The 14,564-nt window shown below is 43.9% G+C and overlaps 1 protein-coding gene across 4 annotated transcripts in view; it reads left to right on the top strand.

Annotated features, from left to right (window-relative positions):
* LOC121099778 (cyclic AMP-responsive element-binding protein 5-like) overlaps positions 1–14,564 on the top strand; it is a 160,047-nt gene that overhangs the window by 87,901 nt on the left and 57,582 nt on the right. For all 4 annotated transcript variants that reach the window (XM_040644146.1, XM_040644144.1, XM_040644147.1 and 1 more), the window contains one exon: positions 149–270. In XM_040644146.1, the coding sequence (XP_040500080.1) occupies positions 149–270 (122 nt within the window). The remainder of the gene's footprint in view (positions 1–148; positions 271–14,564) is intronic.

Below are 14,564 nucleotides of genomic sequence, written 5' to 3'. Positions count from 1 at the left end.
TCATCTTATTTAAAAGGGTGGAAGATTATGGATGACCAGTTGGCATCTTAATTAAGGCGAGGGGAGGGGATTCGTGCATTGAGCTCATGTTTGCTCATGGCTTTTGAGGACAAGAACCCACGTGTGATCACTTGGTCTCTGTTTTCAGATCAGACTCCGACCCCAACAAGATTCCTGAAGAACTGCGAGGAGGTGGGGCTCTTCAATGAGCTGGACTGCTCCCTCGAGCATGAGTTCAGGAAGGCTCAGGAGGAGGAGAGCAGCAAGCGGGTAGGTTTGCTTAATTTGCACACCTTGGCAGGTGCCTCCCCAACCCCCATGAGAATCTTCTGTGTGGAAACTTTGATGGCACTGCAGATCGTGCGGATGTGGCCCTAAAACAGTATTTTATCCATTTGCAAGTATTTGTCTAATTTTTTTTTTGAAAAAAGGATGAATCCCTGATTGTGGTAGAATTCATCATGGGAGAAACAGACATCTGAAATAGGAAATTCATGCAAAAAAAAATTACCTGATTCTTGAACCTTGAGTTGGATAAACTCACAGACTTTTTGTATTCAAAACTAGCTGTTATACTTTGCTAAATATTTAGTAGGAAGCCTTACATGGGTTTTACACGCAGAAGACAAGAGTCAAAGAATAATTGTAGCAGTAAGAGAGGGGTTCGTCTGATTTTTGTCCCAGGTTCTCACTGTCCGATTTCCATAATCTTCCCGGTAGACCTCCGCCCGTTTCAGTTACTTCCCGGTCGTATTATTGAACATCTGTTATTGTTGAGACAAATGGTTTAAATATACGTGTGGATTATTTGTTCTTACAAATGTAGAAAATCCACTTTATGCATGCCTCTAGAATATATTCAGTTTCTCGTAATGTTGTGCTTGCATTTTAAAATCACTTTGTGAGATTAAGGAAAGGAAACGGGGTCACAAGTAAATGTGATAATGAAGCTCTTTAGCATTTTTTCCATTGTTACGATAGAGCATTATTGAATGCCCACAATGTACCAAACAACAAATTAGACACATTCCATGAGCAGAGACTTAAAATGTGGAAGTGGGTTGAAAGGAAGGGCTGGCTAGGTTGTAATGGATTCTGAAGTTCCAGCTGTTCCATCTGGAGAAGATATTTTAAAAGGCTCTGATATTTCAAAACCTTCGAATTCTCCTCTACGTGAAATTATAATAATCCCCCCTCCACCAGATTTTTCATGTCACATTTTTACATTAAAATAACGAAGGGCTTGCACTGAGTCTGTGTTGCTTTCAGGAAAATCATAATAATTGGTGGAGGATACAAGAGAGGCATAAAAATCTCAATCAGCTCATTTTATTTATGTATAATTAATTTACACAACCACTTCCCCTACCCCTCAAGTGACATGAAAGGCTCCCCCCCCCGCCCTCCGCCGTTTTAAATGAGTACTTTCTTAACACTTATTTGCCAGGCACTGTTCGGAGCGCTTAAAAATTTAACTAAAAAAAAAAAATAATAATAAGGCATACATTCTGTATTTCACTGCGATAGAAATGTATTTTTTTTAAAAATGAAAATTATAAGGGCAAAGAAGAACCAAAACGTCTAGTAAATTTCCTCTGTTTGAGTTCTACATTTAGCTCTCCTGGTAGATGTGGCGTATGTAAAAAATCAGAGATTAAGTTCGTTCATTCCTCAAGATAGTCAAGGTTGGCTTCTTAGATTAAACTGAACTGTAAGAAAGGTGCATAGTGGCTCCTATTGGTTTATATTGTCTTCATTTCTGAGAGAACGGTTTTAACCGACGTATGTGTCCTTGATTTTCCTACAGACATTTACCAAGGACAGCTTTAGGAAGCCCGCGGTAGGGGTGTGGTTTTAGGCGTTCTCCTTTACGTAGTGCTCATGGTCCTATATGAAGCCCCATGGGAGGAAATTCTTGCAGATCCGAATTCCAGGAAATTATTTGCTTCCCCTAAGGAACTGAAATATTTTCTCCGTGTGGACGTGAGAATCATGTAACTGGTTCTGTTTCTCTTTTCGCTTTGACTGCTCGGTTAACAGAAAGCCAAGTTTACTGCTTAACTTTGAGAACTTTTTAGAACAATGTGATGAACATATTTTACTTCCCTCCAGACTAGACTTTCAGTTCTAGTTTTTATATTTCCTCTGGTTCTGATTTTTTTAATTTAAAAAACATTTTTATGATATACATTTTTGTGTGTGTGTGAATTGCTTTTGAGTCCTTGTGGGTTGAGAAAGAGTATAAGTAAACTTCATAAAGTAATCAGGCAAGCAACGTTGAGAAAGAGGATGATTACAGTTGTAGAAATACATATTTTAAATAATACATATTTTAAATATTTTTAAAAAGTATCTTTAGAATGTTGCTTTTATTTTTTAATTTATTTTTTTTAATTTAAATTTTAGTTAACATGCAGTGCAGTATTGGTTTCTGGAGTAGAATTCAGTGATTTATCACTTACATACAACACCCAGTGCTCATTACAAGTGCCCTCCTTAATACCCATCACCCATCTAAGCCACCCCCCCCACCTCCCTCCACCAACCTTCAGTTTGTTCTCTGTCATTAGGAGTCTCTTACGGTTTGTTTCCCTCTCTTCTTTTTTCTTTTCCCCTTTTCCATATGTTCATCTGTTTTCTTTCTTAAATTCCACGTATGAGTGAAATCATACAGTATTTGTCTTTCTCTGACTGATTTATTTCACTCAGCATAATACACTCTAGCTCCGTCCATGTTGTTGCAAATGGCAAGATTTCATTCTTTGTGATGGCTGAGTAATATTCCATAAGATATATATTAATATATATACACACACACACACACACACACACATACACACACACCACATCTTCTTTATCTATTCATCAGTTGATGGACATTTGGGCTCTTCACATGGTTTGGCTATTGTTGATAATGCTGCCATAAACATCAGGGTACACGTACCCCTTCGAATCTGTATTTTTGTATCCTTTGGGTAAATACTTAGTAGTGTAATCACTGGATCATAGGGTAGTTCTATTTTAACATTTTGAGGAACCTCCATACTGTTCTCCAGAGTCGCTTACACCAGTTTGCATTCCCACCGACAGTGCAAGAGGGTTCCCCTTTCTCTGCATCCTGCCAACACATGTTGTTTCTTGTGTTGTTAATTTTAGCCTGAATGTTGCTTTTCGCCATGTGCTGGTTTTATGATGGGTATTTGGATGGGGAATCTTAGTCAGCTTCCCTCATGGTTTTGGGTTGGGCGTCTCTGGAGATCACCTTCTCAAACCCCAACTTCACTTGCACGCACTGAAAGCTGGTCAGCATGCAGGCTGTTGAGGTATCCTCTTCCCTTGCCTCTTTCAAACCAGAGCAGTCAAATCCAGCCTTGGCTGGCCTTGGCTTCTTGAGACCTAATGCACAGTGACGTATCCAGCAGCCAAGTGGGCTGTGTTGGTGGCTTCTGCCTAGCATTTCTTTGGAAGTCACAGTTGGGTAAATGAAAGGTAGAAGATGCTCTCCAATCTACCTGCATGCCTTCATCCAAACTTTTAACCACATTTCTCTAACTACCAACATCCTTGGCACACTGCCACCCCCAGCTCCTGTTTCATTTATTCGTCCCCTACTTGAAAAGTAGGAATACAAGCTCTCTATTCATTGCATACCTTATTTTTATTGAATGCTGTCTTCTTCCTTCCTTCCTTTTGCTCTGCATTCAGATAATTATTTCTTTTTAATTCTACATCTCCAACTTTCTTCTAATTTCTTTTCCTGTGAGTCTAAGTACTTTTACCAAAAATATTGGAAAAATTGGGCCTGTCCTTCCCTCCACCTTTAACTTTCTAGCTGCAGTTTGGTCTAGAAAATTCTATTCAGGAGCAAATAGAGAACTGATCCTCGCTTAGCCTGTTTGGCTATCCACTGGGGACAATTCTGTCCTACAGACTGTCTCTAAACCTGACACACCCAGCTCCTGCTTCATTTCTTCATCCCCTGCTTGAAAAGTAGGAATACAAGCTCTTTATTCAGTATATCCCAATGTATGTATAGCATGAGGACAGACTAGAGGCAGGTCATGACCATGGAAAAAGCCCTAATATCTGTATCTATATTACATATAGAAGGCAACACATTCCACAGTTACCTCAGTCTTCCACAGAAGTATACGCTTGTGGTTTCACAACTCTTGAATAAGAGACGTTTTTCCCTTGGAAAAGCATCCATCACTAGCAGGCATCACAAATCTCAGTTTGCCTATGGCTTAGAAGTCAAGCTAGTCCATATCCAGAAACAGGTGAGAAACTCGTGTTCATCATTTACTCATTCAGTAAATATTTTGAGTGTTCATCACGTGCTAGGCACCGTCCGAGACATTGAGGAATATACTATATATACATTGTGGACTAAAGCTCATTGAAAACAAAACCCTGTGTTCAGATAGCTTACTTCTCGTGGGCAAGACAAACAATAAACAAGTAAAAACCCTCAAACATATAACATGTCAGAAGGCGATGCATGTTCTAGCAGGGAAGGGGCAGAGGCAGTGCTGGGGGTGGTCAGGGAGGACGTTGGCAGTAAGCGGACATGCAGCAGAGACCGGAAGGAGGAGAGCGGAGCTCTGTGTCAGAGCAGGTGTGTGTCGGGAAGAGAGTGTTCCAAGTGGAGAGAGTAATGAGTGCAAAGACCTAAGGCTGGAGGATGCTCTGAGTGTCGGAGGAATCACAAAGGGGAGGGTTTGTAATAATGCTAAGAGTGGGCACGGGAGGGCAGAGTTCGGGAGGCCTGCAGCCTTCAGATTTTACTCTAAGTGAGGTGGGGAGCCATAAACAGTTTCAAGCAGACGAGTGGTAGGATCTGACTTACACATTAGAAAGTTCACTTTGGCTGCTGAGTTGAAAGAAAAATTGTTGGGGGACAGTAGCAGAGAGAGACAGACTAATTCAGGAGGCTAATGGAAGAATTTGGATTGAAGATGATGACAGATTGGTCCAAGGTGGAGATGGGGGCGCTGATTACATTCTGGGTCTATTTTGAAGATGGAACCGACGGGATTTGCTGATGAATTAGATCTGGGGAGTAATAAAAAGGATGGAATCAAGAGTGAGCCAGTGACCTAAGCACCAAGAAGGATGGAGTTGCCTGTGGAAGAAGCAGGTTTGAGGGGAAAACCGTGGAGACTTTTTTGACTTCAGGGGAGATATTGAGTGGGCAAATGGATATAGTGGTCTGTAATTCAGGAAGAGGGACCCGTCTGGAGATATTCATTTGGGAGTCACTGGCTTATAGGTGGTGTTTAAATACATGAGACTTGACGGAATCACCTGGGCCAGGAATGAATGGGGAGGAAGTTGAAAGAGGTCTGAGCGTGGAACTTGGCAGACTCCTCCAGAACCTCCAAGACGAGAGTATTCAACTCTCCTCAGTACAGAGATGACACAGAAGACCCTGAGGCATGAAGAATCAGGTCAAGTGTGGGGACGCTAGTAGTAATGCTCAGCGGACTCCAATAACCAGCAGTCATCATGCCGAGTTCCTGTTCCACACCAGCGGAAAAACAGAAACAAAAACAAAAACATTTTTAAAAAGAGAAAAAGAGGAAGGCGAATTGACCTTTTACATTTGATTTTTAAAAAATAGAAAGAATAATGCTTGTCCGGGAAGTGGGATATAGCTTCATCATATGATAGCAGTTGTGTGGGAGTGTGTGTGTGTGTGTGTGTGTGTGTGTGTGTGTGTGTCTGTATAAGAAAGGAAGGCAGTTGAGAGGACTAGGAATGAACTCCTTTGTCTTGCTGAGAGAAATATAACATTACAGCCTAACGTGGTTAGGGACCCTGAAGATGAAAAGCACGGTGTGTACGTGCTGAGTGTTGCTCTTCTCCCATAGGACCTAAATTTGACTCATTATGCTGATGGAGCAATAGCAAATGAGGACATTTCCATGCTCTAGAATTCCCACCCAAATGATGACAAGTGCAGTCTATTCCCAGAGGGCACTGACAGTTGAACACTCGGGAACAAGGGACAAGCTACAATCTTCAGATCTTGGACCCGGCTCAGTAGGAGTTACAGAGCAGGGCATGGCCAGGTCAGCCTCAGCTCAGAAACGTAGGCTGCTCAATCTGATTAAATTCTGTACCTGGAAATCATGTTACTCGACACCACTAGTGACTCGGGGAGAGAGGGTGCAGAGAGGGAGGCCCTCTGCCTTCATACACAGTCTCGCTCTGTCAGCCCCTGGTGGGCACGGCTGCCCTCTGGGGAAGGCATGAGCCACGCCGAATGGCAAAGAAAAGATAGAAAAGATAGGGAGTGGGGCAAACTCGCAACAGCTGCTCTGTTAGCATCTTGCTTCTACGATATTTGCGTAAAACAGTCCCTCCCTCTTGCAGAAGGCTGGAGAAAAAAAAAATCTCCGAAACTTAAAAACTTGGTTTTATTCTGGTTTTGAAAATGTCGTCATGTTTGCTAAATCCTCAGGAGATGAAACGATGAAACTGGTTTTGATCTTTGTGTGTTTTGTTTTGTTGTGTTTTGTTTTTAATCAGCATGACTGAAAGGAAACACCCACTAGCGAAGCTAGAAGAGACAACAGTCTATTTCTTCCCCCGTCCCAATGACTGGAAAACCTAACCTTTATCTTACAAGGATTATTTTTGTCCCCCTATCTCAGGACACGACAAACATAAGGCTTTTTTTAAAATTTTTTAATTTTTTTTTTTTAGCTTTCTCCTTATAGGTTTACATTATGCCCTCAGCTTGAGTAGACTTTGACCCTGGAAGAGACGTTGGCTTGGTCTTTGCATCCCACTCGGGGGAATGACTAAACCAGTGGAAAAGACCAGAAGCTATTTCATGTGTTTTAGTTTCTGGAATTTAGGGTTAATGTGTACAACAATCTTTTTTTTTTTTTTTTTTAAAGATTTTATTTATTTATTTATTCGACAGAGAGAGAGACAGCCAGCGAGAGAGGGAACACAAGCAGGGGGAGTGGGAGAGGAAGAAACAGGCTCATAGCAGAGGAGCCTGATGTGGGGCTCGATCCCAGAACGCTGGGATCACGCCCTGAGCCGAAGGCAGACGCCCAACCGCTGTGCCACCCAGGCGCCCCAATGTGTACAATAATCTTACTGGAGATTATTAAGAGTTGGTATCGCTGCCACATATGTCAGCAAATCAAGATATGATCTGAGGCTATACCTCAATTTTAAAATGGAGTGGGAAATAAAAATTCATAGGGTTTTTTGCAGGGGCCCCTGGGTGGCTTAGATGGTTAAGCAGCTGGCTCTTGGTTTTGGCTCAGGTCATGACCTCAGGGTCCTGGGATCGAGCCCCGCTTTGGGCTCCGTGCTCAGCGGGGAGTTTGCTTAAGGATTCTCTCTCTCCCTCTCCCTCTGTCCCTCCCCCTGCTCACCCACTCTCTCTCTAATAGTAAATAAATAAATCTTTTTTTTTTTTTTAAGCTCATAGGGTCTTTTTGCTTTATTTCAAAAAAATTTTTGAAGGAGAGTCAGGGTATCTTCCAAGTGGCAAAATTCATTGTCTGTTTATTGCCTTCCAAAGAATGAGCACCTCATGTCAAGTATATTTGATGTGGATGAGGAGGGAAGGACCATGGTTTGGAGGAATACTGACCAAGAGGGGTGCCAGGGGTTTGGTCATCTCCTCCCTTGGAGAAATTGTATATTTGGATTATTTGGACTCAAATGGACGAGTCCTCACCACCTAACTTTCATGCTGAGGAAAAAATATGTTATCTCTTAAAGCTGAAGATCTAATCTCTAAAGCTAAATTATCTGGCAGTTCATGGATCTGCCTCCAGCCAGAGTTCTAATCAGAATTAAAAGGGGGTTGTGGCAGTGGGGGGAATTGCAGATAAATGTCTCAGCCTGTGAATGGCAGGTTTTATTGTTCTCTGAGTTCAGTATTACGCATTTAAGTTTTTTTGTCATAGGTCTTACTGATACTTGCTATCTCATGACACGTGTCCCGGCAAGATAGAGGTCTTTGCCTGACATCTTTTGGAGAACCGATCACAAGGTTTCCAGAGGCTAAAGTTTGAATGAGAGAGGGTTTACACTCATTCCGTGCTGTGACGGGTGGTCTCATATGAGGTACTTATGTTTCCACTTGAAGCTGCAGAGTGGAAGAGATTGGGAGGCTCAGACCCTGTTTAAGATATAACAGGAAGGTTACGAGAGAGAACTGGGCACTGCTTTTGAGAACCACTACTTGTGTTGGGAATATTGCAGAATAAAATAGTATTTCCTTGTACCACTGTTTTCTGTTCAGTTGTGACAGGGTACAGCAAAGAACAAAGTACTTATATATTCATGAAGTATATTCAGGCCCACGTAGGACATTTTGAACATGTTATTAATGATCATTTGATTTCGGTCTTTAGTACACAGGAAATAATTACAGGGGATTATACCAGTACCACGTTTCCCATTGAAGTGCAGAGGGATAAACCATCAAGAGAGACAGAGTGTTGCTAGGCCCTCACTGTGGAGGGCCAGCGGTCGGACTTTTCTCTTAACTCCCTGTTTTGTCGCTGCCTCCTGTCTGTTGGCTGTATCCACTCCCAGGTGGTTTCTGTTTACACCTTCTCTTGAGAAAACTCATAAATTCTGATTCTATAACAGTCAGCTCCACCGGACAATTCCTTCAATGATACATCTAGTCTTTAGCCTTGAATATTGGCCTCTGATCTCCAGCTGCTGCCCACATTTCCATCTAATACACCTCTGCTACTCCCAACTGCCCCCAGACTGTGCTCAGAGCTTTCCTGTGCAAAGTCGCTGCCCGGTCAGTCAGAGGCACGTTTCACCTGCCGCAGGGGTCAGCTCTGCCTTCCCACCCTCCTTTGCCCCCTTCACTAGGTCCCAGGGACTTTCTAAGGAAAGAGACCTCCTATCTTCCGTTTATTTCCCCTTTTTGTCTCCTCAAGTCTAGACCATCATCACTTTCTCCTGGGTTATTGCTGCAAATTCCAAGAAAGTTTTTGACTGTTAGCCTAACTTTAATGAAATACCTATTAAATCTTGCAATATTGAGTGCATTTTTAAATACATAAAAACGAACCGAAATGTTTACAAGTCAAAAAAATTTGTTCTTGCAGCTCTTTTTCTTCTGACTTGTGGTTAAATCCAAAGTTTCTCCAGATATTGTCATTGTTAAGAGGGAGCGGAGTTGGTGTGGGATATCATAGGTATAGAAAGGAGTGCGTTGGGAGTTGTTAAACATAGTCTTGATTCTATGACATTCTATGCATGGAATGCATCTAAAAGGACCAAAGCAGGGATGGGGAAGCTCTGAAGGGATGATGAGAAAAGGACACCAAAAATAGCCTAAAACATAGCGGAGCCCCAAAGCTCCCCAGGCACCACCATCCGCCCAGACTCAGCCCGTGAGGACCACTTGTTTGGCTTGCCTTCCCATTCGGCGGCCTTCCTATAGCTGAAAATTAGCCCAGTTGAATTATTTGGCTGGGAGGCTCCTCGCTAAAATGATTCTGAAGCTCAGCTTTAAGGGCCCAGAAAAGGACCTTTTCCCAGCAGGAGACTTTCTCAACAGGGTGATTTTTCTGTTCCAGGTTGGGTTGGGTTCTCAGCTAGTTAGAAGTCACTCCTTACCTGTCCCGAGGAGGACAAGCCAGGCTGGGATTTCAAGGTAGGAACCCAGTGGAATCACAACAGTGAATAGAAGCTCTCCTCCGAAGGAATCCGTTTCCAGCTGTGAGTAATTCAGGACTTGCCACCCCGCCACACAGGCCCCGGGGAGGCGGTGTGTACCTGGGCACAGGGGGCCTCCACATGTGCAGAGGAAGCTCATACTGTCCTCTGGGAGGCCCTGTATTAATGCTCCCAAGGGCAGGCAGGAAAACAGATCTGTTTTCAGGGCTGGATTAAAACAAAATGACTTAAAGATGAAGCTTCCGTTCTAGGCAGAAAACAGCACTCACATTTGGAAAATTGGCCCAAATGTTAGACTCCATGTGCATCTGTAGCTAAGAATTACCTACCTGGGCCTCTCACAGAGATGTGAGAAAAAAAACTGACATTGTAAAAAGAGAATAGGAAAATAATCTAATAGTTGCAAAAGTCTCTGCCTCCATCGTCTCATAAATCCAGGTGAACATTAAGTATGGTCTGGAGCAGGTATGGGAGTGATTTACTCTGGGAACCCTGCTTCAGCATTTGTGTGTTGTTAAGTTATTTCCATATTGATAAGGCTGAGGCCAGGAAGTGGCATTCCGAGCATTCCTCCCGTCCATATTCCAGCATGTTGGCTGTCAACTCAAGCCTGGGGTGCAATTACTGATTTTAGCCTCACAACCCCCTAAAAGGACATTTTCTTTGTTCTTTACCCAACTATCACCAAAGCCCAAAGGCTTAGGAAATAGTGGGGTTTTTTTCCCCCTTGAATTATTTGTACCACATTCTTACATTTTTGGGATCTAGCTGTTCTGGGGACCTCAGGGGTCACAAGGAGGGGCCATAAGCTGATTGGATTGGAGACGCAGTCAGCCTGTTCTCTTGTGTAGCCACGCACAATGTCCCCTGCTTGCTCCTTGATATTTGGCTGGGTGATCCTCACACCCTAAATATGACGGGATATCAGCTGCCATCTTTTCCAGAACATTGCTGGGCTTCACTTTGTTTTTTTGTTTTCTGGGATGTTAGAGGCTATTTTTAGCCTGTTTGAACCTGTGACTCTTCTGTGTGACGAGGCCAGTTGTCTCATTTGGCTCCAGAGTGAAATGGAATGCTGAGAGACGTTACCCTCAGCATCTCCTCTGAGCACGAATTTTCTAACAAGATGCACTCGCATTGGCAAAATCAGACTGTTGCGTATGTCGATGATATTTTGACCTTTGACCTGAAGGCGAATGTGAGCTGTTTCATTTGACAGTGTTGGAGCTAGAAGAAGGGATAGTCCCACCTGCAAGCTCTCTCTTCATTGTCTGGCACCGTGGGGGGTGTCCCCAGGTCTCTCCGTGGAGTGGGGGTGAACCCCACATTTTGAATTTAGTGTGGCTGCAGTCACAGCCATCCCTGGGAGCTGAGTGATGTGCAGAGCACAGCATCTGTTATATGAAGACTTTGAAAGTTGATCACAGTGCTGTCCAAACCCCGCCTGAGTCAGTGCCAGGCACCACCTTTTTCTGTGGCTTTATGTTTGGGTGGAGGCTTATTTGGGCTCTGCAAGCAGTCAGGTCCCCAAAGAAGAAAAGCAGTCGTGTTGCGTGTGGACGTCGGGCTGATTGACTACAGATGAGGCAGCACCGGGCATTGTGAATCGCAGCCGCTCTCAGAGAACCCGTCTCCTTCCTGGCTTCTGGTACAATTTGTTATGCACAGAGCTTGGGAACTTTCCCAGAGGATTTACGAACGTGAGGCTCTTGTTGGATTTGTTGGCACGGTGGGCCCAGACATTCCTTTCTTTTCCAGGGTAAGCCTGGCATCTTACCCCACCTGATTGGTCCCCAACTGGCAGAAGGGAAGAAGACAGCCCGGAATTCTGGTGGCCCCCTTGTGGTATGATCTGCCAAAGTGTGGTGTGTAGTGTGGTGGCCATGTGCTGCTGGTCTATCTGAAAATGGCCTCCCAACATTTCCAGTGCTAACGGCCCAGGCGTGGGCAGTGCAGAACTAGTGAATTCAGGACGGGGGCAAGAAATCCCGACTCTGTTCCATCACTCTCTAAAAGTCGTGCATGACTTCCTTTTCTCAGTGCTAAACTGGGCCTTTTGACAACTTTGGAATTACACACACACACAGTTTGTATATAAAGGTCTGGAAAATAAAAAATAAAGCCCATTCTAGGTAGATGGTGTTAGATGCACATGTCACTACAGCATCTCCCCTTGAACATTCTTTCTGATGATGATTAAAGTAAGTGGTCAGAAAAGGGTCCTGGGGACAGATACTCAAACTCCACATTCACAGAGCCAGCACCGCAGCCGTGACATGGCTTCCTGAAGGATCATCTCTTTCCTGCACAGTGGGGTGGAGAGGGTAGTTTTTTGTTCCAGATCTCTGCTGGACTTTTTTGTCTTTATTTGTATCATAGTAATGCACACATACATGTATACTCGTTTTAGACAAAAGTGGGCAACCCAGGCTTTGTGAATAATTCCTCGTCATTCTGACCATTAGCTAGAATTGCCTACAGTGTCCAACACCAGGTTTTACAGACATTCAGTGTTAAAGGAGAGCCACCTGCTGCCCTCTGATTGTGAAAATGGCACAACTGAGTCGCCCACCAAGTGTAAACTTGAGAGTTGATTGACCATTCGTGGTGATGGATTTGCACAGATCCACACACACATGCCCTCCCTCAGACCCCCTTGTGAGCAGAGGCGCATATTGCCAGACAGCTGGCCAGGGCCAGGGGTGCGGGCCGTGATTGCAGGGGAGAGGAGCCGCTCTGACCTCATTAGCGCTGTTCTTCTAATAGAGTGCCACGGGCGCAGACTCCGGCTACCAAGGCCGCACTCTTGATACAATGAGCTGGTGCACTTAGAGAAAAACAATCTGCTTACCACACCGATGGAACAGTCCAAACACCCTTCTCTTTTCTGGGATTTTTTATTCTGCCCCTCCTGAAGTCTGCTGCTGTGTGACACAGTCTCATGCCGCTGCAGCAGACCTGCCTCAATCACGTAGTAGTGGTTGTTGTGGTAAAGAGTACTGAGGTCTCACGTTTGTGCTTCAGCCACCCTGCAAATGGACATGTCGAGCCGTGGTGCCTGGGAAGCTCAGACGGAACGGGGGCAGATGCGTCTGTCATCTCTGTGTACGGGTCAGGGTGAGAAGGGAGGCCATGAATGGCGCTTTGTGTGCATGCGGGGAATGGCTTGAAAGGGACTTAGCCACTAAAACACTTTGCTTGGATGCTTTGTGGGATTTATTCAGCTCATCCTCCTGGACTTACTGGCTTCTTATCAAAGAGTAAATACCACTCCAACAGAGCCATGCCCTGTGAGTATAAAATGATTGAGTCAGTATAGTTTTCAAACATCCATTTCTGACTTACGGCGCTCACATGCTTTGACCCAGTTCCTCCTCCTTCGTTTCGAAGTCACGGCACTTATTTCCCCATCCCCTTGCGCTGGGCGTCTGTGAAGACTTTTTCTTTCAAGTCTGCCGCTGAGACCGTTTGACATATCAGCCAGCCGGAGAATGAGGTTGGAACCGAGATGACTAATATTTGCATTTGCCTTTCCTTTCCATACAAGAGAAGAAAGAGACCAAGTCTGATTTTTAAAGGGGTCCTCATTTTCTACAGCCCCCTGGCAGAGGTGACCTGCACTGAGTGCCAGATGCCTTTCCCAACAGCTGTTTGGTGATTCCGTGTCACCGGGCTCACTGTAAAATCAGGCATATCCTTTTAATTACCTGTTCATATTTCAGCCATGCCGAGCCCCGTGGCACAGAGAGAGGGGATAAGCCTTCATTGTAATGGATTTTTAGTAAGACTATCTCTGAGATAAGAGTCCTAAATCTTGGCAGTCTCTTTAGAGCACACACTTTGTGATTGCACACAAATTCTTGGCTCCCCAGAGCCGTGTTGTAAATGGAGTGCACTGCACAGGGCTGGGTAATAAGATACTGCAGATACATTTGAGAGCAAGGTGCACTTTTGCTTTATTTATGAAGATAGACATGCTGGTTGAGGGCTTAATCACAGCTGATAAATCATTTTAAGAAAGCCTATTAGAACCATATGCTGATTTTTTGCATTAATATAGTGTGTCTGTTTCCAGTCTAATAAGACAGGATTTTCTCGCATGCTCTCTGTGTCTCTCCAGTGTGGACTATTTATCTGTTTAAGTGGTATCACTTGTGTGGGAGCATTTATCTCTTTAAGAGGTACCATTAATAAAAGAAGGTGAAAGGAAAGGGGGAAGGAGAAATGAGTGAAGGCACCCTTCACACAATGCCTATGTGTGTGTGCGCATGCGTGCTTGTGCGCGTGCGTGTGAGAGTGTGTGTGTGTGTGTGTGTGTGTGTGTGTATGGTATTACAAAGGAAAGAGTCAAAAAGCTGAGAACAGGAAACATCTCAATTAGAGTTTCGGAAGACCGTGCATTGGTCTTCACTTGGCATAAGGTAGTCATTTCAGCCCAGGTGGTTATAATACTATAGTAAAAGATTATCTGAATATGGGTGTGTGTGTGCATGTGCGTGTGTGTGTGTGCGCGCACACACACACACTGACATTTTGGTTACCTCACTTCTCCCCAAGCTAGCAGAGGTCTGCCCCAGGAATAGGTCCCAAGGCTCTTTAATGAGAGCCATATTGGGGCTCCAGCTTCGAGCCAAGTTCTGTTTATCACTAATTGCAGGGGTGCCTTGCAGATCTTTTCTATTATTTCCTGATTATACCCCTGCTCTTTTTATTATCTTGCCAAAATTCAAACAGTCATAATTGCATGATTTATTGTTTATTTATAATCCCTTCTACAGCATCAATCGCTGTATTTAATAGATTTTAAAACAGCAATAGCTTTTACCAAGTGACTGGATCTCTTTTACTTTCCACGGAGAAGTCATGTATTTGTGTATCTCACT

This window comes from Ursus maritimus, unplaced genomic scaffold (genome assembly GCF_017311325.1).
Source record: "Ursus maritimus isolate PB19 unplaced genomic scaffold, ASM1731132v1 scaffold_3, whole genome shotgun sequence".
In the NCBI taxonomy this organism is placed as follows: Eukaryota; Metazoa; Chordata; class Mammalia; order Carnivora; family Ursidae; genus Ursus; species Ursus maritimus.
The sequence above is the reverse complement of the archived record's forward strand: the minus strand, read 5'-3'. Positions and strand labels throughout refer to the sequence as shown.